This window comes from Pezoporus flaviventris, unplaced genomic scaffold, assembly GCF_033815535.1.
Source record: "Pezoporus flaviventris isolate CSIRO_AGI_PZ_B2104156 unplaced genomic scaffold, CSIRO_AGI_Pfla_v1 ptg000029l, whole genome shotgun sequence".
In the NCBI taxonomy this organism is placed as follows: Eukaryota; Metazoa; Chordata; class Aves; order Psittaciformes; family Psittacidae; genus Pezoporus; species Pezoporus flaviventris.
This window is the reverse complement of record NW_026892577.1, coordinates 10903170-10926994: the sequence shown is the minus strand read 5'-3', so window position 1 is coordinate 10926994 and position 23825 is coordinate 10903170. Positions and strand designations below refer to the sequence as shown.

Below are 23825 nucleotides of genomic sequence, written 5' to 3'. Positions count from 1 at the left end.
TTTTCAATTACTACTTGATTAACTCCACATTTTCTAGTAGTAGGAGTAGTATAGTAGCACCTAAGAGTTCCAGTACTGGGTTAATACCCCAGTGCCTGTTGCCATTTACAGAAAATGGCTCCCAAGCAAACATGGCAGCCCAAAAGCAAGCACAAACTTGCTTTCTTGCAAGAGTAGTAAGTGGACCACAGAGAAGATGTTGCTACCTCAAATAGTTGTGTGGGGGAAACATAAGAAGCATGTTGAAAGAGAATGAAATTAAACTTGCTACAAAGACATTTCCAAGAGCACTAAGTAAAACATACTAACATTCATGGTATTTTTAAAACGGCCTTATGGTGAGGCCACACCAAGATTTATAGTGAACTGCCTGTCAGTTCTCTCCCTGTAATATTCACTGGCAACTGTGCTGGTGAATATTGCAGTGAAGATCCTTCTTTCAGAGCTTGCAACAGATTTCTGTTTGCTTGACTTGAAACTAATTCAACCCCCAAGCCTGCTACAGGTTATAAAACCTACAGGCAGTGCTGGCATACTAAGGGCTCCTAAACCTCTCCCTCTGCTCCAAACCTACGACAGAGTCAGATTCCCTCAGTGACAAGCACCAACAAATTGTCTCCCCTTTTTGCCCCTCTACCAGAGGCCCAACTCTGCAAAAGATGTAGTCACTAACAACACACAAACCAGAAGAAGAACATATTGCAAAGGACATCAGAGGCAAGAATGCAAAGAGATTAAAAGAGGGTTATGCTGAGAGTGATAGGAGATACATCCACAAGCCCAGCATTCCTCCTCAGGAGGACAGTAAGCACCAGGTGATGGGAACCAAGTGCTCCCAGTCAGTTTATAACATTATTCACCCACATTCCTATGATCCTCATTAAACACTCCTTACTGCCTACCACGGGAAATCAAGTATACTGGCTCAGGTGGATCTGTACTGGCCAAGCACAGTACAGACGCTCTTTAGGAAATTCACAGTCCTTTCCACCTTACTTCTTTACAGACCCCCTTTAAAGCTCACTGGGAGACAGAAACAAAAAGGAGTACAGAAGCCCTATGTTCTCCATTGCTTTAGCAGTTCATGTTTTATTTCTCAGTGAGATCTCTAACCAGAAAACAACCAGTGACAGACAGGAATGTAGAATATCCTGGCTCCAGCAGATTTCCTTACAAGTCATAACACTGATATCTGCTGTGACTAGCAGCCAGCTAGTAACTTCTGACTCTGGATCCACAAGGAGAAACTGAAAAATTCAAACACGAATCCCTTCAAAGTGCTGTGCAGATGAACAGAGTGCATCTTTCAGCAGGGGAGGCTCAGATTCAAACTGGGATTAGGCCACACGCAAACAAGTCTGACAGACTCGACTAAGCCTCTTGCAAATATTTGCCAACATCATAAAACTATCACTCTGGTATGCACAGAACTTTCTCCTCAGAAGAAAGATCAGAATGGCATAAACTATCACGCATTGTGGCTTACATGTAGTGGCCCAACTGGTGGACAGAAAGTTGACACTACCTGCTTTGCACTGACGTTCAGACAATACCATGCAAACTTCATTTTGTAAGCATCATCTCAGCTAAATTCAGCCAGATTCTGAAGGTGAGAAACCATGAAGAATTGATAAGACTCTTTGTTCAGTATTTACATTTGTGTAACTTAATCCATTTATTGTAAACCTGTGATTTCTTTCATTTACAATTCCTAAAATTCCAGTAGCAGTATTTCTGCACAACTTATCTGCTACATACTGCTAATTTTATGAGGAGTTCTGACTCGAAGAAAGCTACTACCAACTCCACTTTGCAGATGAAAAGCTAACCACTAAAACATTTACTGAAAGCAACAAGGAAGCCTGTGGCTCCATGAACTGAACCATGAACTGAAGTCAGATCTTGTCAGTCTGTTTCCTCCCAAGAGAGGTATGCACAAGCCTTGGTAGCAAGCCAGCTTTTAAAAGCCTGGCTTACATCAGGCTTTCTCTCACATTTACAAATGGGAAAGAGCAGACAACCGAAATACACCATGTGAAAAACTAAATGCTAAATCTAAAACGCCTAGAACTTTCTGAGAAGGAAGAAAGCTCACCATGCACTATTCAAAGGAAGAAAGCTCACTCAGTACTCTTCAAAAGTTGTGTGTGCGCCAGCATGTAGATACAAATAATTATTTCAGTGTATTGCTCAATTTGTATTACTTTCATCCACATATTACATGTCAGTGTGAACAGCACCAACTGAACTTCTGGTATAACTTGTCATCAAATCCCACAATACCAGGACTAGTGACACTTGATGGAACTAGTAAGGTAATAATTTAAAGCAGATAAATTAAACACTTCACACAGCTGGCAGTGATTCTGGAGCCTGCTGTCCCAGGACACTATGGAGAGAAACAACATCAGCAAGTGGAAAAAGAGATCAAACTAATTTATGGACAGCAGGTCCATAGAGTACATGACAGAGATATTCCCCAGACATCCCTGATGTAACCATGGTAGATACTGCAGGAGCAGTGAATAGAGCACAGGGAACAGCCAGACCCGTTTGCTGCCATTCAGCAGCATCTTCCACTGACAGTGCTGGAGCCAGCAATGGATGAGGAGACTCTGGGTCTGGTAGACCTGGGCATTCTCATGCTATCAATACCTCTCTGCCCTTTGACAACATGCCAATGATACTTAAATTCCTCCTTCACAACCTTTTCAGCCACAGAAAGGACAGAAGAACATGCTTTTACTGCGAGAATCAACTTTTACACGTAATTTTCTTACCTAAAGATCTATGTAAGTGCCGAATTACCAGACAACCATTTAGTCCTCCAGCTCAGTATAAAGTAGTGAGGAAAAAAAAGAAAATTAAAAGTTGCATGTATAATGGCTTCAACCCATCAGGATGAAGATTTGAGAATAAAACATACAGTGATCTTCAGTTTAACGTCCATTACTGTGTTTGCAAAGTTACAAAGTTCTTCTGTTCTTCTTCACATTCTCACAAAAGAATGCATTATTAGCCTTGTGGGATGAATAAAAAAAGTAAGGAAGATTCACGTACATGTTCTACCATATGTTTAAAAAGGTTTAAAGCAAAAATGCAGAAGAAAGCCTATTTCTCCTTAAAAAAAAGAGGTAATGTCACTCTACTTAAGAGGTCTCAATGGAAATGTATTGATAATGTTGCAAAGAAGCTGCATCTGGCTCATGAAGTCAAGTCATAAGAAGCTGCAAGAATATATTGTGACGGTTATACTAAATGGTTGCCTTCTAATGTTCCTCTGTAGGCAGCAGTTACTGTCTACTGTGAGACACAAGATTACTGCTGGACATGGAGTTTTGATTTAATCTGATACTGTGTTCATACTAACAGTTACTAGTGAACAGACCTAACTGAAAGCAGAATGAATGTCTTATCATCAAGCAATAATGCAGAGCCTTTCATATTAGATAAAACATTTGATGGTGTCTCATGCTACACTGACACATCAGAGCACCTCCTTTCATTCATTCCAATGCCTATGGGCACATCGACTAAAGAAAAACCATGAAAAGCAAAACCAGAGCCAAACCTCAGAAAAGCAAATTTCTCAAGCTCACCTTTAAAGCTCAACCCTTTTATGAATCTCATCTAATTTGCACCAAAACTGTTGAAGTTTCTCATCACCTTTCAACAAGATAAGAGGTTTCTTCACCAAGGAAAAGCACTCTGAAATGGCAGCCTGGTTCAACACCACAGGCAGATAGCTTTGTGTTGGAGGGCTTTAATATGTTTTTATATTGCATATAAAGCATGCAAACGTAAACCAGTTTGTTGAAAACTACCTTCTTTGTGGAAGCGGGCTGTAATTCTGAACAAGTTTTCAATTTTCACACTGCTGCTAGGTAAAACATTTTAAAGAGTTTAATTTTTACAGTGGCTTCAATGACACGAGATTATCTAACAAAGTAATGGTTAATCAATAGAGGGTTTAGTTGTCAGGTGAAACACATAACACACTAAAAGGGATTGATTGCAAGGCTCCTCCTTATTTACTGGGAGGTATATATTTAAAATGACACAAACTTGTTACCAAGCTGCATTCCTTTAACCTTGCAAAAGCCGTTTGAGAACAGTGTTAAGCAGCCCTATAGCAAAACAAGCTCTAATGAAAAAAAAGAAACAAAAGAAACCTACAAATATATGGGAGCACCAAATCATGTCAGAAGCAGGGGAACCACTAAGCTGCATTCACTCAGCCAAAGGTTTAAAAAGCCACAGAGACACTAGACTATGGTTCACTAAAGATAGAGCTCTATCTGATCTCATTCCCTAAGTGTCTTTGGTTACATTTTTCTTTTTAAAGAAAGTATGAACCTGCTCTTTGACACAAACACATAAACATTTCTACTCTTGTCCACATAGCTCTGGGCAAGCACTGGATACCAACCTGAAGCCTCAGACTCCAGACAGAACTCTGGCTCTGTGTGAGTGTGTGTGTGTGTAGCTTTTACGCTGACTGAAATCCATTTCTTTGGCCATTTATTTCGAGAATCCCCAGTCCCTGAACAAAACTCCACTTCTTAATAGAAGCTGCAACCCAGGAGTTCAATAAGATTTCCCCCCCCAATAGTTAATAATTACATGATTTATCAGAGAAAGATAACACTAATAAAAACCCAGCAAAAAGACAAAACCCATGCCCTCCCTTCAAGTCATTTTTGGGGAAAAGATTATTAAACTGTTCTTTTTGAACAAGAGCTTTTGTAGCTAAGCACAAATTGCCAAACGGTTAGAAAAAAAGTTATTAGACTCCGAAGAATTCTGCAGAAGTGGGAAGTTATATAAACAAATCACTCCAGCAGATTTGGAAAGACCGCTTTCATTGTACTTAGCGTCTTCGGAGACTTGCATTAATTACCCTTTAAAGGTCTTTCACATGGACTATTTCAAATAAATGCAATTTATTTATTTATTTCAAATGAGGTGCTGCTTGTGAAAGAATTAAGTAATCTCAACAAATTTAAAAACGTTTTTATAAGCAGGTAATTAAAAAGAAGGCTTGAATTAAGTCAAGCTGTAAGACATTACCCAGCATTCGCCGCAATTATTTTCTTAAGACGAACCCTTTCTTATCTCTAGCCCAGCCTTGGGAAGGGCTGTCTCCATGGAAAGTCGTAAGGCAAAATAAAGACCAGCCAAACAAAAAACTAGATCATTTACAGGATTTTCCCTAAAGCACAGTTTGTCATATTGCAATTACACCTTGCCGACTGTGAAAGCCAGAGTCCTTAATATTGCCACTAGAGGGAAGACGTGTCTCAACACATGGCAATGGTAGTTGGGGAGTGGGCTTTCTTGAGCAATTACCATAACAAAGCTCCCTTGGCTGTGTGTACCTTCTAACTACTCAGTACAATTAAAATGACTTACCTAAAACAAACAGAAAAAAACAGAAAAAAGGAGAGGCCCCTAAAACAAAAAACCTCAAGACAATTCAAACAAAAAGTCTAAAAGCCTTACTCCAATCTGCTGTTACACGAAATTACATTAAAGCTGAAGATCTTTTTTTCCTCATCCATCAATGCACAGGGGGGGGAAACAAAAAAAAGAGCATGCCACAATGCTCCGACACCACGGGGTGGTTCAGCGATGTAAAAGCATTAAAACAAACAAAAACAAAGAGCAGGGAGAACTAGATCTCTTGTTAAAGAACGGGGGGGGGGGCTGCTGGAAGAAAAAGGAAATGCTGTGGTATTTAGCCATCTGGTAGCTGCTTGAAAACAAATTGTCCTCAAAAGAGCAGAAATACAGTATGTCTTCTCTCAGCTCACTGGCTTAGGAATCAGACCTCTCCCTCACCCCCCTTCTTTTTTAAATACAGGCATGGTAACATTAGACTTCTTTGCTGATGCTGATTTCACTTCCCTCTTGTCCCACTGTGCAAAGATAACCATGGTCATCCCACTCAGGTCTGGTTATTCCATCTTGGATGCATTATTTGCAGTCTTTTGGGATACATCTTGTTGGGCCCATTGTCCACAATCCCTCAGGGTTTTTTTTTCTTCCCTGACAGCTACTTGCTGATTTTTAAACCCTTAAATCTTTCATTTTATAAGGCACATCATTAAGGGAATATGGCAGCCAAGTGATTTTTCTTTCCATTGACAATTTGTGACATTTTTCCAGCAGCGTGCAAGGTGTTGAAAACCTGGCAGCTGTTACCTCCCGGGATGAAGATCCTTTTTTATCCTCCCTTGACAGTTTAACTCAATGGGTCAGCACCTTTAAAGACTGCAAAGTACCACTGAAGTGGATGGAGGCTTGAATTACTGCTCCCTCCCTAATCAATGTAAACCCTCACTGCAGGTGAAACTCTTCATCTATAGAGGTGCATGGGGGAGGAAAATGTAATGCCCTGAGCCAGATGGTTTTCATCTTGTTTTTTAAAGAATAAAGGAACAAGCTAACAAGGGGACAGCTACTTTTGTTAGCTTCTTGGCCTCTCTCATGGCTTTGGATCCCCAGGGTTCCAGCCACACAAGAGAAAGAATACAGAAAAACATAAACACTTAAAGAAATATAACTAGGGGGCTGGCAACACGCTGCTTTCAAAGAGTTGAGCGCCCTGTTCAGCGCTTTATTTATCACTGCCCACGTTCTTGGGATGGTAAGTGGACATGGACACAAAGGGCGGGAGGGGGGGCAGACAACACTTGCAATTTACTCAATTACAGAGGAATGCAGCAATGCGGCGGCGGGGTGACAGATTCCTATTAGCACTAGTGCTGAAAGAGCCCAGTGGCCTTTCCGCCACAAGGCAGCATTCCCATTGTAGCTTAGACTCCGGCACAACCTGCCTTGGCTAGCTTTTTAACATGCATTAAGTGTCACAGAGAAATGGAAATTATTTTTTTCTTGTTGTTTGAGAACAAGAGAGAAAATAATTAAACTGAAAGAATAATCTTAAAAGTAAGCCTAAGGATGTACATCAAGCAATTTCAGGAGGGTTTTCAACCAGCAACTCCTTACTAGCAAGTAACAATAACGTTAAAGGTGAAGTACCTGGGATAACTTCATAGACATGGTACATCCTGCCTTGGTCAGCTCTCCAGCTAAAGGCAAATTCAAACTGCAGCATCTTCCCCAGAGGGAAGGAGGAAGGGAGCTGAAGGACCCTCACTCCCTCCTCATCATACAACCTTCCTCACCAGCCGAAAAGAGGGCTTTAACTTTTCATAGCAGAAATACTTCCGGAGAGGAAAATTATGCAGTGGGATGAGGCTACCAGCTGGAAGTAAATGGTTGATGGTTGCTACTTTTTATCCTTCCTTTGCTCTATCTTCTATAACTGCTTTCCGTTTCTTATGGTTTGCTTGAATATTTGCTTTAAAATCTTAAGATCAGACTGTGCCTATTTTAACTTTGAAATAGCACCTAGAGCATGTTTTAGGTGCTACTTGTAATTTTACAAAACTATCTAAAATCTGTGAGACTGGACTGAGGTAATGCTCTGTGCCAAAATGGTAAGTGGGAAGATTCTTGAAAATGCTAAGGGGCCTGTTTGAATGGGATAACAGACAGGGAATTTTTTCCCCCGGACTTCCATCTGGAAGCTTATAAAAAGGCAGCAGAGTCCAATGTGAGGTTTGCAGGAGGTATGGTGCAGCAGCCTTGCTGCTGCCAGCATTTCCCCACAAGGCACCTTCACCCATAGACAAACCACGGTAGCAAAAGGCACTTCATTATTGCTAAACCAAAGAGAAGGGAGGGAGGGTTTTAAACAACCTGCATTGTGCCCGTCTTCTTTAAAAACCAGTGGGGTAATCAAGTTCAGGGCAGCCCCGGACAGCTGCCCTGTGACCTATTCATGTTGACCCCCACTATTCATCACTTTCCTTAGGACTATGAGGGCAAGCTCCTGGGGAGTGACCACCACAATAGACAGATACGAGCCAACAATAATACGGTTCCTGCAAAAAAAAACAGATGGCACTGCAATAAATTTACAAATCTGCATTCATGGCTCTGTTAAAAACACCCAGAAGCTAAAGGCTGGAGGGGCCCCCAGAGAGCTTCCCCTTCCCAGTTTCTAAAGGCCAGCTCTCTCCCCAAGACTATTGAGCTCATGTTCTTCATAAATGAAGAATGGAGACATAGCCCTTAAAATAACAAATGTCTGACCTAATCAATCTAGTGTTTGGGTCTAACACTAAATGATAGGCACTGAAAACTAATTATGTTTTTTGGCAAGGAAGTTGAATTAAAATGGAAACACACAGGTTAAAAAGGCACTGAAGCATTTGCAAGTCCCTCTGAAAGGGCGGCACACACACACACACTCTCACATGCAGGGCTTGAAACAGGAACCTGATTCAATAACTCATGCATTTATTTTTAAAATGAATCAGATTAGTCCCATGTGTGACCTGCCGGTCCATCTGTATGAGCTGGACTTAATGGGCACTCTTCTCACGCTTACTTCAGTTTGAAGTATGAGAGAGATAAATTTAGTTTAATTTTCAACAGATCAAGCTATCCATTTTCCAAATGGACCATCTGGATCAGCCTATTAAAATTAATTTATAACTTTGCAGAGTGAAAATTCGTTTGTTAGCTTAAATAAAGTTGCCAGAAACTTTTGCCACTTATTGTTTTTTCTGAAGTCTGTTTTTATACTATTTTCAGTTTACCCCCTCAAAATTTAATTTTGTCAGGTCAAGCAAACAACAAGAACTGAACATCTGCATTGTTACGTCAAAGCTTGCCATAGCTTAGATCTTTTCACTGGTCCAGCTAACAGTGTCAAGTTCATTGCCTTTTTGTCCTTCCTTTCCCAGGTGTCTCTCCTGCCTCGCTGCCCCTCACACACCTACAAGTGGCCATGCCTCCCACTTCCAGCATGCCAAGGACACAGTTCCACTTGTTGAGGCTTCTGAAGACACCCTTCTCCAAAAAACATTTTAATAAATAGAAGAATGGTATTTCACCTAGTAAGAGGTCCACAGCACTGAGCAACGGATGTCCTTCAGCCTCTGCTTATAACCTCAGATGCTTAAGTAACCATTACATCTCCTTATTACCTTTATTACCATTAATGGCTTCATCTGAATCTGATTTCTGCAACTGGAGTTGGAAAACTCCCCACTGGTTCTTGTCCATGACTAATAGAGGAGCAATCTGAGTTTCCAAAATGCTCAGATAACTTTAATTATATCTACTTAAAGAACCAAAATTTCTTCTACAAGAGGCACAAAATTGTGGTCAACCACTTCCTATGACCTAAAGAAGAGGGCATCTGCTTTAAACTACATTTTGCACTTGTCCAGGAGCACTGTTCTCAACACAAAAGGCCTCAGATAGCAAGCAGAAGACCAAAGGATTTTCATGCATCTGTCATTGTAAAGACTGGACAGAAAGATGGAAACTGATACAACATCTCAACAATATCCTGAAACACAACTAACCACCTTTGACATAAACAGCGTCCACGTGAGTTACTTCCAATATGAAATATTTGGACAGGTCAAGTAGTTTTTTAGGTGCATTCTTCTTATCTAGTCACCTTGGCTATGAAGAATTGCAGGCCTGAAGGAAAGCCAGCTTTCCCTGGACACTAAGAATACTTCTGAAGATTGAAATCTGTATAATGCTGTCCATGAATATTTGTTTCTCCCTTAATAATCATGCGGAAGGACTCAGTGTAATGAGAAGGCACACAAAATAGGTAACTCATGTTGTTTTTGATTTAACATCTCTTACTATGAACCTTTTATTGGAGAAGAGACACACCTTTTCTTGTTGAACCTGAAGGCTTCTCATCAGTAAGGTAATTCCAAGAGAAGGAAAAAAATAATTCTGGTGTGCTGGGGACCTTGTTGGCTATCCTGGGGATATACAGCAGGGACCTAGGAGCTCTGCCCTCTTCCTCTAGATCTTCTTGTTTGTTACTGAATGACAGAAACATTTTCAGTTTGGTGTAATGTATATAATCAATTCTACAAGGTAATCTTTCTCAGCAGTACCTAGGACCCCACTCATTATCCTAGCATACTGCCTCTTGTCTAAAAGCCTTACATGGACTATATCTCTTAGATGGACCTGTCTTAGCCACATACAGTCCTTCACATGATACCTACTCCCACAAAATCAAACTCCTAGCACAATACATTACAGAATCAAAGAATCATAGAATAGTTAGGGTTGGAAAGGACCTTAAGATCATCCAGTTCCAACCCCCCTGCCATGGGCAGGGACACTTCACACTAAATCATGTCACCCAAGGCTCTGTCCAGCCTGGCCTTGAACACTGCCAGGGATGGAGCATTTATTCAAAAAAGAAACCCCAAATCAGCAACAAAAAAAAAAACACCAAAACCAAACACCAAACAACCAAACCTGCCCCCCTCAAAACAACTCTCAGTTCTGAACACAAGCACACTATATATAAAAAAATACTACCTCTTCTTCTCCTACTACAGTTCTGACCCACAATTTCTCTTGGAAACAGCAGCAGTGGGGCAGTGTGGTACCACCCTATTCCTCTGCCTGAGACTGCTGCTCCTATGGCTGAAATGCAGAAGGAAGACTGCCAATTCCTCAGCTGTTGCAATGTGTGGCCTGGGGTATTCACTTAAGTCATGTTCCTCAATGGTTTTATTCTGATACACCAAGCAGCCACCTTGGGCAGCTGAAGCACAGACGTACTTTTGCTTCTGCTGCCTGAAGGTTGCAGTGGGGAGGAACAGCAAGGTGAATAAGGATTTGAAATCACTAAAGCTAACTTAAGTTCCCCAGAAATCACAAACTAGACTCCCTTTCTTGACCATAGGGATTGAAAAACTGATTCCTTTGAACTGGTAAGAAATTTGCTTTATTATATATAAAAGGCAAAGGGATTAAGTTTTATCAGACCACCCTTTCTCTTTCCTACTTATTAGTAATTTATACGAGTGTAGAAGAAACAAGAACAGGTCATTTTTCAGGTTATTAACCTGGACATCACCTCCAAGAATATTTACCTTCAAGGGCAATAAAAAGCTTACTTGTTGCAGAACACTTTGAGACTTTTGATCTGAAGCTAGGCAAAATATACTACAAACAAGACAGGAACAATTACAGAAGAAAAGGCTGAAGAGGTCTTGATGAACACCAAATGGAAAAAAGCAAAACTAGGGAGTCACAGTTGACTGCACCATACAGAAGCCCACATTTCTTTAGAAAGAGTCATCAAATTCTCCTGAAAGCTAAATCTCTGTGTCTGATTTTCCTGGGTACAATGTGAGTTGTTCAGACTACAAAGGAGAAAAGATTTCCATGTACGCAAGTCAGACTTCAGCTTCCAGAAGCATTTAAGGATTCAAATAGCTAGAAAGTTTTATTGCATTTTTAAAGAGACTGATCACATACCTGTCTAAGTGAATTCTTCTCGGGAATGATCTTCCTAGGGGGCTCATCATTATTACAGTCTTCTCTCTCAGAGGAATTCTGTGAAAGAAAGTAAGCTTTAATTCAGTTCTTATCCCTAATATCACTCTGCAAGGAGAAAAGAAACAGAATATTTGTACTACACAGGCTGTAGTATTTCATGTATACCGGAGGCTAACTTGTACATTTAAGCCAAACAGCTTGTTATGGCAGAGAAAGAATTTCTCCTCCTCAACACAACAATGCACCACTATGCAGATCTTTACCAAGGAAGCCTGTGCTTTGGGGATTTATTCTGAAACTACCAGTAACAGCCACTTCAAAAAGCTGGAATGGTGGTTGGATCAGCATGGCAACACCAGTGTTCCTGAACACCCCAGAATAACTACTTAAAACAGTGGAACCTGTTGAAAACAAAAGGTAGTTAATGGATGCAACTGTTATTCTCTGTGCCCCTATGCTTTTAATCTGCCTAACTATTATTAATTGCACCAAGTTTGCTTGGCTGCCAAAAATCATGGAGAAACGATGGTTGAGCTAAATGCTGGTGAAAGAGGTTGTCAGGAGATCCTTATAAAAACCAGTGTAGGCTGCATATGATATTAGGGCTGGTTTTACTCCTGCCCTCTGACTCTAAATACCTGTGTAATTTCTAGAAAGACTGATGCCCCAAAACTGAAGCTGCTGCCTCCAAAAAAAGAGCATCAGTAAGTCAAGAGAAGCTGCACAAGAAGAAAAAGGAGGGCTTTTGCAGCATAAGAAAGACCATCAGGAGACTTTTGTCCTGTTAAACGCATGATTAAAACCAAAGGCAGACTATAGCTATCCCAGGACATGCACAGTACATAGCAAACATTTGGTTAAAAACTGCTGGATATGTGGGGAGAATCCTGTCCTCACTGCCAAAGTCAGCTACCCTGGAAGACAGAATTCCTTTGCATGGGTTCAGCCACTGCCTTGACAGAGTAATGACAACCAGCTTTGGGGGAATCCCACACACACATCTAAAATCAGTTTGATCACCACAGTATTCATAGCCTTAGGCCACATTCCCATGCATTCAGTAGCGAGCAACTAAACAGGTTTTAAAGAGGTACAGAAAAACTGCTTAGGGAAAGCTCTGCCAGGAAAAGGGTGGTTTTCCAGTTACTTGCAGACAAGCTCAGGAGTGAAGATATTCAGGCAGAAGTTTGCATTCTGCATTTCTCCCCCTTATTCCCCAAATAACCTGTCCTTCACTGAGCATGGCTTCTCACAGAGCCAACTTCCAGCCCAGCACCTCAGGAGACAAGTGGAATCTGTTGGCAGAGGAGGAGCTGGGTCCTGCAAACAGGCAGCATGGCAGAGCAGGGCTAGCAGAAAGCAGGCAGGCTGCGGGAAGCCATCAGAAGAGCAGTGTGCTCATGTGCCCACTGCAGTGCTGCGTGATCAGGCACTGTCTAGGCAGCTCAGTTTGCTGGGCTGGTGAATGGCAAGAAAAGGTACAGGCAGGAGGTAGGGCAGGGGTAGGAGCTGTTTGCTGAGAAATAGCAGACTGGGAAGAGACACAACAAACACAAAACACTTGGGATGTCATAAACTGGTCGGGAAGATCTTGTGTAAATCTAGGCTTACAGGCCAACTAATGATTTGTGATTTTGGGGGTTTTTAAGCAAGATACAGAACTCGCAAGGCACCATGACATCTGGGATGCTGTAAACAGGGTTTTATAATGGAAATCAATCCTAAACAGGCCTGATAAATTGCTGTAAGAGGCCAGCTTTTAAAAGTTTTCATATGAGGTCTCAGCCTGGACCAAGTTATTACATTAAATCCAGCTTAGAAAGGACTGGTCGTAAAAACATACAAGCCAGAACCACGTATCTCCAAAAAGGCAAGTCAGATGTTAAAGCTGCTTTTTTCTGCTCATGAAATACAGTTTAGTAAGTCATTCATTCAAGTGAGGATTTTTATTTCTGCACTTTGGAGAAAAAGACCAAGTGTGAGAAACATCAGAATCTGAGGTGACTTACTACACATACCAGGAAATGCATTTTGTTGATGGGGTGAGGGGGTTGTTTACTGTTTCTAGATGCTTTTCCAACATCCACCCCCTTCCCTACAGTAAGTGCCAAAATGACTTCCCCTTCCAAATAATCTTTCTACAACAGTGAAATCTTGCATTCTTCTTTCCTCTCAAAGCCATTACGGATCCTCCCTCAAAAAACATCCAAAAGCAGGAAAATCACTGCTGCTGTCAGCCCTTATTTTGAAATTTCTAGTTACCGCAAAGCATCAAGTTACCTTCTTTTCCTTTAAGCTGAGCATCCCATTTTAAGAGCAAGCAGAGTACCATTTTGCATTCATTACCTTTATAGGTGGCAAGGCTAAGAGGCTGGCTAAACAAAGACCAGACAAAGACTGCCAAGTGCATATGGTGGTTCACAGCTTGGCGTCTTACCATTCTCCAGCACCAACACAGCAGACTATTAAAGAGGAGCGCTGCTCATGCACTTTTGTCAGCAAGTAAGTTACGCTTGGTGAAGACAGAATGACTCAAAAGCATTACACTTAAGAAAAAGCACAGATGCTTATAACTCCCGCTCCTTTCTCAGGAACAGGAAACCTATCAATCCAGGTGCAGGTACAAGACTCTGAATATTTCAGGACTAACTGTAGCTAGCTGCACCGAAGTGAATTTCACTTGATAGGGCATCACTCTGCCATGGTCATGGGAAAAGCATAACGTAATTGACTGAAACGGTACATCTATATATTCCTCCTTGCTGAACAAGGTGGGAGGAGGGATAAACACGTGCGAGGTCAGAATAAGGTTTGCTTCAGCAGGACTTCAGTGATGCTCTCGGCCACACAAGAGGAAGACAAAGGGAGGCACCGCTCTCAGCACCCTCTCGTGGTTACTGAAACACATGTCCCGGGCACAGACCTGGAAAGAAGCATTTGGTATCCAGACGGTAAGATGGGTGTACTCACTGGGAATATTAAAGATCTGCAGCAACTGTACTTGACACGTAGTAGAGGAATGATGGAATTTGTTAAGGTGAAAGAAGTGAAGAAAACCAGTGCATACAGAGAGCTGAAAAGCCATACAAACTCCCTTCCATCAGGGAAAATGTTTAAATCCTGCAGGCAAGCCTTCCTTCATAGACTAGAGCCAGACTCACCAAAAGTGCTGGCACTCGCATGCAGGGGTCCCTCCTTTTGAACCAGCACAAGCAAGATAGATGTGAAGTGCTTAAGTCTCCAAAGCACAAACAGATCAATCTTGGTGAGATAAATACTGTGTGTTTCCCCCATTTCCACAAACAAGTAAAATATTTATTTGCCCAAGGTCACACAATGACAGTGGAAGTGCTGGGAAGAGAAGCCAGGAAACCCAAGGTCACAGTTCTTGTAACCTTTAAAATTTCCCTCAAGCAGGAGATTCCTGTAAAGGGGCTCTGCCCTCCGTAGCTGATTTTTCCTAAAATGGCTACTGTCTGTAACGAGATCCTTTTAAATGTGATTTTCATTCAAAACTTCAGCCTGTAATTAACAGAATATAACTCCATGGCAGGTTGTCTTAAAGACCACTACGAAATTATTACTATTTAACTCTCCCCATGAAGCCTCCTCCACCACTAAATACAACATGCTACGACGCATACCAAATCCCTAGACTGAAGCGTTTGACAGGAGATGACATGCAGTATTTTGCGTACACAGCCCAGCAAAACACTGCTGGGGATGAGATATAATACACGGAGAAATGCACTCCCAGGGACTACCAATTGGGCAGAGCTACCTTTAGTGCTGCCTCACTCGTGGTGGTGGAAATCAAACCCCTGCCAACTGGGGGAGGTTTTCTTTGGTGCTGTTCTGCCCTGTACTAATTATAAGAGAGTACAGACGCAGCCTTATTCCAAGTGTGGGGAGGTGGGGGTGGGGGAGAAGCGTGTGTCTGAGCGAAGAGCACAACTATTTTTTATGCTTTCAAATTCTTAATCCTGTTTGGAGCTGTCAGTGGGGGTTAATGGAAGCCTTGGATAGGAGAATTCCAATCTGGTTGGCAGATGGATAGGTTGGTTATAGCTGCATAACTATGTCTTGCCTGCAGGCACAATTCAGAACACTGTTAAAGCAATATAAAGTCTCTGTCAAGCTGAACCATTTGGATCAGTAGCAAGGAGAAATAATAATAAAAAAAGGAGTTCATTTCTGGGCCTTGCGCGTTTATGCTAGTATGCAGAAACTGATTAATTGTCATCATGTGCTGGTCTGCTATACCTTGGATTTCTACTTCTGGAGTAGATTTTGCATGCTAATATAATCATTCTCCCTCTTGAGACATTAGCAAATAATCAAATGAAAAACAGGATCATAATTTACTGAGATTCGGGCAATTCTCTATGCAAATTTGACTTGTTATTGCTGCTGCCTCGTTAATCTGAATGCCTTTGACAAACTCCTTTGATTTATGAACTCATGACAACTCCAATGTGTATATATTTTGCTAGATTGACATTATCATTAAGAGTGGGTGGACTGAGCTCACATGAATGGCTGATTTTATTCGCTGGTGTCTGCTGCTCAACAGCTGAGCATCTCCTTCTCACAAAGCCCCTGAGCACCAGGCTCTTCCCATCTACCCATCCATTCATCATCTCGATGTTAATTGGCCCAGGCTTTAAGCAAATTTTCAACACGATTTAAAGGCACGATGACACTGATTACTGACCCTCTGCCATACGGTGCCTATTGATTAACCTGACAGAGATGATGAGCTTGAGGGAAACTAGGTGCGTGTGGACCTCAGGGGCGGGGGTGTGGTGGTGGTGGTAGTGGAAATAATATTGTTTATGCAGGCAAAACACTTGTCATTATCCCAAAGGCCAGAATTTGTGCTGCACTGGCCCTTAAAACACACTATTGCTTTAAACACCTGCATCCAATACAGAAAATGCTTGCTTGCTGTGGAAAAATGATTACAAATTTGATGTCATGTGCAGTCTGTATTTTAATCGAGTTTCCTGATAAATATAGCCCCTCAAGCCAATCAAGTCTCGCTCTAGCCATTGCGTGCATACACATCAGTTTGAACAGAAGCTTGGGCAGGATGTGTTTTTAGTGGTATCAGCAGATCCAACCGCATGCAGAAAATCTACTTGGGTATTTCAGGTCTCTAAGCAAATAATACAGTGGGAACACAGTGTCCAAACAGTTACAGTAGAGTAAATGTTTCAAGGGCAAACTGGATGCCAGAGGTAGCTGTCTCAGTATTTCTGTTGCCATGTTAAAGCAGATGCTTTAGCACACACAAGGCAACAGTGCCTATTTCCCCTTTTCCAGGGCAAACTGTTGATACCACCTGACCCCCAAACTCCTAGGTACACTGAGTGAACACAGCATTTCATCACAGCTTGAAATAACTGACTCCCTCTTTCATGTTTCTTGAAGTGATCCTGCACTGTGCTTGGTCCTCCTCAGCCAGGACAGAGGGGTACTGTCTCCACCAAGAGGGAGCCACTGAATAAAGTAGGTACATCAGCATTCTGCCTGCAGACTGGTGCTATATGAAAGGAAAAGGAAGCAGAAGGCCTGTTTAACCCCCGCCCAGCCCCAGGTTAAATCTGTCAGTCAATTCACACTGCTCTTTCCCAATTCAAGCTAGCAGCCTGTCAGCAGCCAGGATGTTTCTCTTGCTTAGGAAGGGGGGATTTGAGAGGGAAGGGGTGTCATCCCAAGGTCCTACGAAGTTAGTTGTCTTGTAGTCTGCATCAATTTCTTGCAGAAAATAGGACAAGGAATCACTGGTAAGGGTATGGAGAAATTAGCTGTAATGGCCTAATGTCCATGTCAGCCAGAGCAGACTGAAAAGTGGAGGGGGATGCAGCGAGGAGAGAAAAAGAGAGAGAAAGATGTGTGGAAATAAGTGCCAGCCTAAGACTAGAGGCACATATAAGCCTTATGTTCTCTTTCCAATAACCTTTGTAAGTGATAGATGAGTCCAAGTCCATTGTTATCGTTAAGGGACTGTCAGCATCCTGATTTTATAAATGCTGTCTGTCAGTTTATAAATATCTCAGCCATTTCAAACAGCACTAGGATGAATCCTGGCATAGCCAATGTCAGCTTGAGAGCAGTATTACTGTTAAACAAAAATATGGGTCTAACATCCACTAAAAACACTTAAGAATAGCTTTTCCTTTTTCTCCTGTCATGAGGCCCCAGCTATGCAAATTCATGCTTATTTGGCTAGTCGCTACAATATATAAAAGCAGTCCTTAATACTGGTAATCTTCTTTGAGGAAAAAACAAGTATGAAAGCTGCAAGTTTGAAGGCAATTCTATGCCTCTTCGGTAGATAAAACAAAAAATGACAGCTGTAACACACAGGGAGATCCACAGCAATGAAAATGCAGAGATAAGTATCAGACCCCGCTCCTCGGCATTTGCTGCTCTGAACATTCACCAAGATTAGATCCTTTTAGAGAACACCATAAATTGCAATGTGCAGGCACAAGGGGGTGACTTCGGCTTGGAATGAAGGCACAGACAAGTTTCCCAGCTCTTACAAGTTTAAAGTTAAATGGTTCTTTTGCACAGGGTTTATAGCTAAGCATTAGAATGACGGAAGGAGAGGGCAGAGAAACTGCAGCCTGCCTCACAGTGACTGATGTCACTGAAAAGGATAGGCAGTAAGCTAAACTGGCCTTCCAGTTCAGTGCCTGCTTTGCAGATTGGTATGCACATGTGCATCATGTTTATATACCTATTACCTTGCTGGCTGCAGAGAAACCTCACTTTTTTTCCTCCAATACATTCATAAACTCCCCATGATAGGGACTTCTCTATCCCCACCCTGAACATTCATGTGGTACCTAAAGACATGAAGTTCAAATTCATGCCTGAGCAGCTCAGGTACTCACTATAACCTAAATTCTTAAACCTAAAGCTCTGACAACAGTGAAAATGGAAAAGCACAACACTGTCCTTCCAACCATATGCAGACACACATGTTCACACAAGTCCTAGTTTGGTCTGCATCTATGTTAACGTGGCCCAGGGCAACAAAGTTTAAATAACCTTTTCTGCAGTTGAAAACCACAAGAAGATGCTGGGGTTTACATCTGTAGAATGGATCTTTTCTATTTTTCCTTAATTTTCATCCATATCAATAATCAGAAAAATACACATTTTCAAAGCAATAAGACAAATGGAACTTCACGATGACATCAAGGAGAGTTTCTTATCAAGTTATTTAACTTATTAACTATTGCTTGGTTACAAAGGGTAAATTAAGGGTGTGGGGAGCCTTAGCATTCCTAGAAGGACAGTAAATTCAGTTTAATGTTAAACTACCAAAAGCCAGCACAAATACCAGAGATCTGATGAACAGACGCATTTTGAGGAGCATGAATCTAGTTGTAGTTAAAAAACAAACAGAAATCCAGATGCTGGGAACAAGCCATTTAGGAAAATTTTAAAAAGCTAGCTTCGCTTCATACACATTTCTCAAACGAGAGTAAGAGAGACAGAGAAAGAGAGAGAGAAAATATGGCTAATGAGCACAGTCTTTCCATGTTCCCCGGGAAGCAGCCCCGCTTAACATTTCTGTTCTGTGAATTTAAGAGAGTCAGCAGTGGTAAATTTGTTTTTAATATTCAAGCTTTCAAGCCTTGCAAGCTAGTTGGCCAATGGCCCTTTCTATTCCGATGTTTGTTGGTGCCTTATTTACACAAGCATTACATCCAGAGAGCCTTTGAATATAATTTCACGTGGATTAAGGGAAGAACATTTGCTTCTGCTAATCAGGACATCTGGTTATTTTTGTAACTCACAGACATCTGCATTAGGCAGTTCAACCTCCCCATTCCTCATAAGAAGGTTAGAGCTTAAGGAGCCTCAAGGACCTCCAGCTGAATTTTATTATTTGCATTTTCTCACAGCCAGGTCTGTTTCAGAATTTCTTCTCCCAAATAACACAAATTGATCAGCACCTTTGCAGGTACACATATGCTTTTATAGCTAGCACTTGCTATGCATGATTTTATAGCATACATCTTGTACTCCAAGATTTTATAGCAATTCAAAGCTATCTACATCTTTTTAAGGAACAGAAAGCACATATTCCCCAAAAGCATGGATGAAAATATCTAATTAACCTTATGATACACATAATGTGTATGCATCCAAATATCCAACCAGGCCACTTATGTAAGACTGGTGTCAGGACTTATTCTGAATCTTATTACCACTGTGCTTTGGTTTGTCTCTTACTAGCGACTTATCCTGCATATCTGCTCCCCCCCACGGAACAAAACAGCATTCCCTTCCCGTTCTTCAGGACAACCTTAATGATTTCTCCAATCTTATAAATTTGTACTCAAAATTCTTCTTTAAACAGCTATAGCTGAGGTTAAAATTTCTCTGCCAGACTGCAGAGTTGTGCCACACATTCAGGAAGAGGGATTTCTTATGCAACAGAAGCCTTTCAGAGAAGCACTGGATCCATCAGGGCTTGGCTCTCACTTCTTTGCTGCTTTCATCTTGTTACATTCCTTTCACAAGAATTCATTTTCAACACTCATCCCACAGTGTTAAAGTACTATAGTTTGAAATTATACACTCTCATTCTCTGTTTGTAGGACTCTACCTTCCCCATCCACAAATCAAAGCTTTTATCAGTGCTTTTGTATGCTGGAGTAAGACGCTTTCTTGAATTTCACACACACACACAAGTTGGGGGGAGCACAAAGTCAATTCTTACAGGCTCTGAACATAAGCTAACGTCCTAAAAAGACATCAAAAACATATTTCTAGCACTAACAAGAGCCAAGAAGAGCCAGCAGATCCAGGGAGAGGTTTTTAAAACTTTTTATTTATTAAAATTCTCTAGATACAGATTAACTTTTTTTGTACAATATTTATTACAGCTTCATCTGCATTGGAGCTGCAAACGCTCTGCGAAATGGGTTGTAAAATCAGCCAGTTTTGCTGTAGATTTCATGTCCTTCTTGAAGCATTATTTTCTAACTTTTCATAACTATTTTCCTCAAAGGAACCTAAGCTGTCTCACTATAAAGCTCCTTCCTGTCCCATCCCTCATCATCACCTACACTTACTATTTTGTTGGGGTTTCTGTTCCCAAAACCTCTCATTCTGAGCTTTCTTGTTTAGTAGACAAAAAGATCTCCACTTCTCATCACACCCCTTCCTGTGGCTTTCTCACTCTCAAACATCTAATCCAACCACATTGTCCTCAATTTGATATACTGGTTTATGCTCTTCTTGGGTTTTCCTCCCTATTTTTCACTGCAGGATAGGAGAAAAGGAGATATAAAACAAAGGTATGAAGCAGAAGTGAAGCTGTTTACCCAAGGTCAAAATGACAGCATGGGAGAACAAACCCCAAATCATGTTCTACACTGTGTTAACATTTTAGGCATAGTTCCTCCCTAAAACAGTGAATGAAAGCAGCTCACTTAGAAACGGCAACTTGGCGATCTCACTGCAGTTACACTGACTGACATGAATTCACAGCACTCTGTCTACAGCACAGTATGCAGAGGCGCTTGCATCTTTATTAGATAATGAGAGGTAGGTGACCCTGCAGCCAAAGGGACTTGGTTTTCAATCAAGAACAGGTTCAAAGTACCCATGGCGCAGTTCAGGTGACACAGCTGCACCTCCCCAACATGCCTCACAGTAGTACTTTGTCCATACAGGCCTCAGCGCTTTTTCCAGCTTCCAAAGCTACATTCACTACAGGGAGCATCACCCACCACTGGGCTATGGGTCAAATCTAGGTAACTTCCAATAAAGGTGCAGTTACTCCCAGATGGTGCTGCTGAAAGAAACTCATTGCTGATATAAAAAAGCACAAGTCAAATCATGCCCCAACCTTCCATCACATCAAGCAAAAAAAACATTTTATAATCTTCTAATAAAATAATGGAAAATTACAGATTAGGCACCGCAGCCTTTTAACAGCTGCCACCCAAGAAACAAACCCCTGGGTCCTCCTGGTTTGGCTAGACCAAATTTGAGTGTGGTAACACAACAGCCCCTCCTGTAACATTTCAGTTTAAAAGCTCACATTCGGTTCTGCTATTACAAAATAATCCCAACTCAAACCCACCATTTTCTTGAACCAGAAGAAGGGATTACAAAATGTTACTGCAAATCTCGCTCTGCTGGGTAAGGAAGAAGAGTTGGACCTGCTATGGGGACCATCAAATGGGGTGGGTAGTCAAGCAATCAAAGAAGGGAAGATAAAGGTGTATATAGCATCTTGCATTCAGATACCTTGGGGCTAGCAAACATTTTGTTCCTATAGGAAATTGTACAGCTCTAGATCACTGCCTATTGAGCTCCACTATTCACAGCTTTTTGTTACAACATGAATGGCTTATTAAACCTACAACATATCTGTTTTAGTTAACTTCTTGGTAGAAAGAGGCCAGGAAAACAAAATGTACTTAAATGCTGATTTTTTTTTTTTTTCCCAAGGCTGAATGCCTTTCATCCAGTAAGACATTCAAAGCAGTGACCCAGCAAATGGATTGAAAAAGCAATCTTCCGTCTCAGTGCCACATTATCATTCCTATTCAGTATTCTCGGTGAGATATCTCAATCAGCTGGATGTGTGTGTAAGTGACAGCGCAGCCCATTGCTGGGTTAATTAAACATTTGACTTTAACACCCTCCCCGTCATTAAGCAAATAAAAACAGATAATTCAAACTGCACTTCATCCACGGGGTACACAACATACATGTCAAAATTAAGAGAGTCCAAGGCCCTCAGGGAGTTCTACTCGGGGAGGTAATCAGTTTAAATCTTATCTGGTTTATCAATTATTCTATTGATTAAAGCAGGGTGATTATACAAAACTCCCTCTTGCCACATGGGATACATGTCAGCAGAGCAGGACAACACAGGGAGGCTCAAAAACGATTTAAAGAAAATACAGACAGATGAATAACAGTCTATTAGTACATGCCAGTAATCCATAGATGGAAAGCCTGAGTCTTCTTTTTAAGCAAGTGAATTAAGGTCCTCCCAAATTATAGTGCCAATATTGTTACTTCATCTGCTTTAAAATCAAATCTGCATGTTCAAAGGGCAACATTTCTTCATTTTAAGCAGATGATTTCCTGCCCAGTATTTCAGATATGTTTTATTGCTACTGCTCTTGGAATGTAACAAAGATACCAAATACAAGAAATCTCAGACTTCTAAAAGGCATTACACTTATCTACCAATGACTCCCAAAAAGTGGATGTAAAGGGCGTTTTCATTTTCCCATACATACATACATGACATAGCCAGAAGTAAAATGCTGTATTTTAACAATTAAAGCATGACAACTCATCTCAGACATAAAAAGATTGTGCTTTTAAGTTTCGGACATTTTTTTTTGCCTTGCAGCCTGCCAAAGTGAGACATTAACAGCTGTGGGAGCTGCCACTGCCACATTCTCCTGATTTTCAACAAGCTCTCACCTCACACAAAATCCCACCACAGTGATCCTTATTGTAACTTCCCTCTTGCCTACAGCCACAGGACACAAAGCAATTCCAGTTCCTTCTCATTTTTTTGTTTCCAAGTGAAGAAAGGTTCAAAGTGTCTCTGCTGCTCCAAGGTTTGTTGGTGTCCTGAGTGTGCTAGCACAGTCCCACCTCCACTATCATCCCAGCAACATTTTGTTTCAAATTTTATTGTCATATGCTAAACTGGCCTGTACAAGACCTTGTCTTGCACATACCGGGACCTTTTAAAAATGAAACACTGCAGACTAGGAAAAAACAATTAAAATTTGTTTCTAAGAGTTCCCCCAAAACAAGCAATTAGCAGCAGAAGAAAGATCAGCTTTAAACCAGGGACTTCATTTTACCCATAAGCTCTCTTACAATCTGTTTCATAATAGTCAGACTGGTAGTACAAATTAATCATTAGTGGTCTCATCACCATTTTTAACCAGGACAGAGAGTATGAACCACAGTGGTTCACACCCAAGAGTCCCAATGGCCAGTGCTATTGGAGTTGCAGTCACTGAAATTTTAAGGAACAAGGACAGCTAAAGAGCAGACCTGAGGTAAGTTCTTGCCCTTCACCTTCAGAAAGGGATTATACACCCCTCCATACTGCTATGGCGTGTGCATCCAACCATACTTCAGCCTCTTCTTCGTAGATCTCTTTTCTTCTTTGGAAGTAAACTAGAAGCCTGCATTAGCATGCTGTATTTTACTCTCACCACTAGAAATACTGAGGGTGCTATTTGTAATTGTATTCTTTTAAGAGGTTTGTTCTCTGCAGCTGTTTTCTGCTTGCAGTGTATTTTGTGTAATCAGCACATCATCATAAATACATTGGCTGTTCCCCCGAGGGAAGCTGTCACTGTTTAATTTACAGAACAACCTGGCCAATGTGAATTCTA

At 41.3% G+C, this 23825-nt stretch overlaps 1 protein-coding gene across 12 annotated transcripts in view; it reads right to left on the bottom strand.

Moving 5' to 3' along the window:
- Positions 1-23825, bottom strand: part of BTRC (beta-transducin repeat containing E3 ubiquitin protein ligase) — a 116964-nt gene that overhangs the window by 54960 nt on the left and 38179 nt on the right. For 8 of the 12 annotated variants that reach the window (XM_061458917.1, XM_061458922.1, XM_061458919.1 and 5 more), the window contains one exon: positions 11389-11466. The exons of the other annotated variants lie outside the window; for them this stretch is intronic. In XM_061458917.1, the coding sequence (XP_061314901.1) occupies positions 11389-11466 (78 nt within the window). The remainder of the gene's footprint in view (positions 1-11388; positions 11467-23825) is intronic. 12 annotated transcript variants of the gene reach the window in all.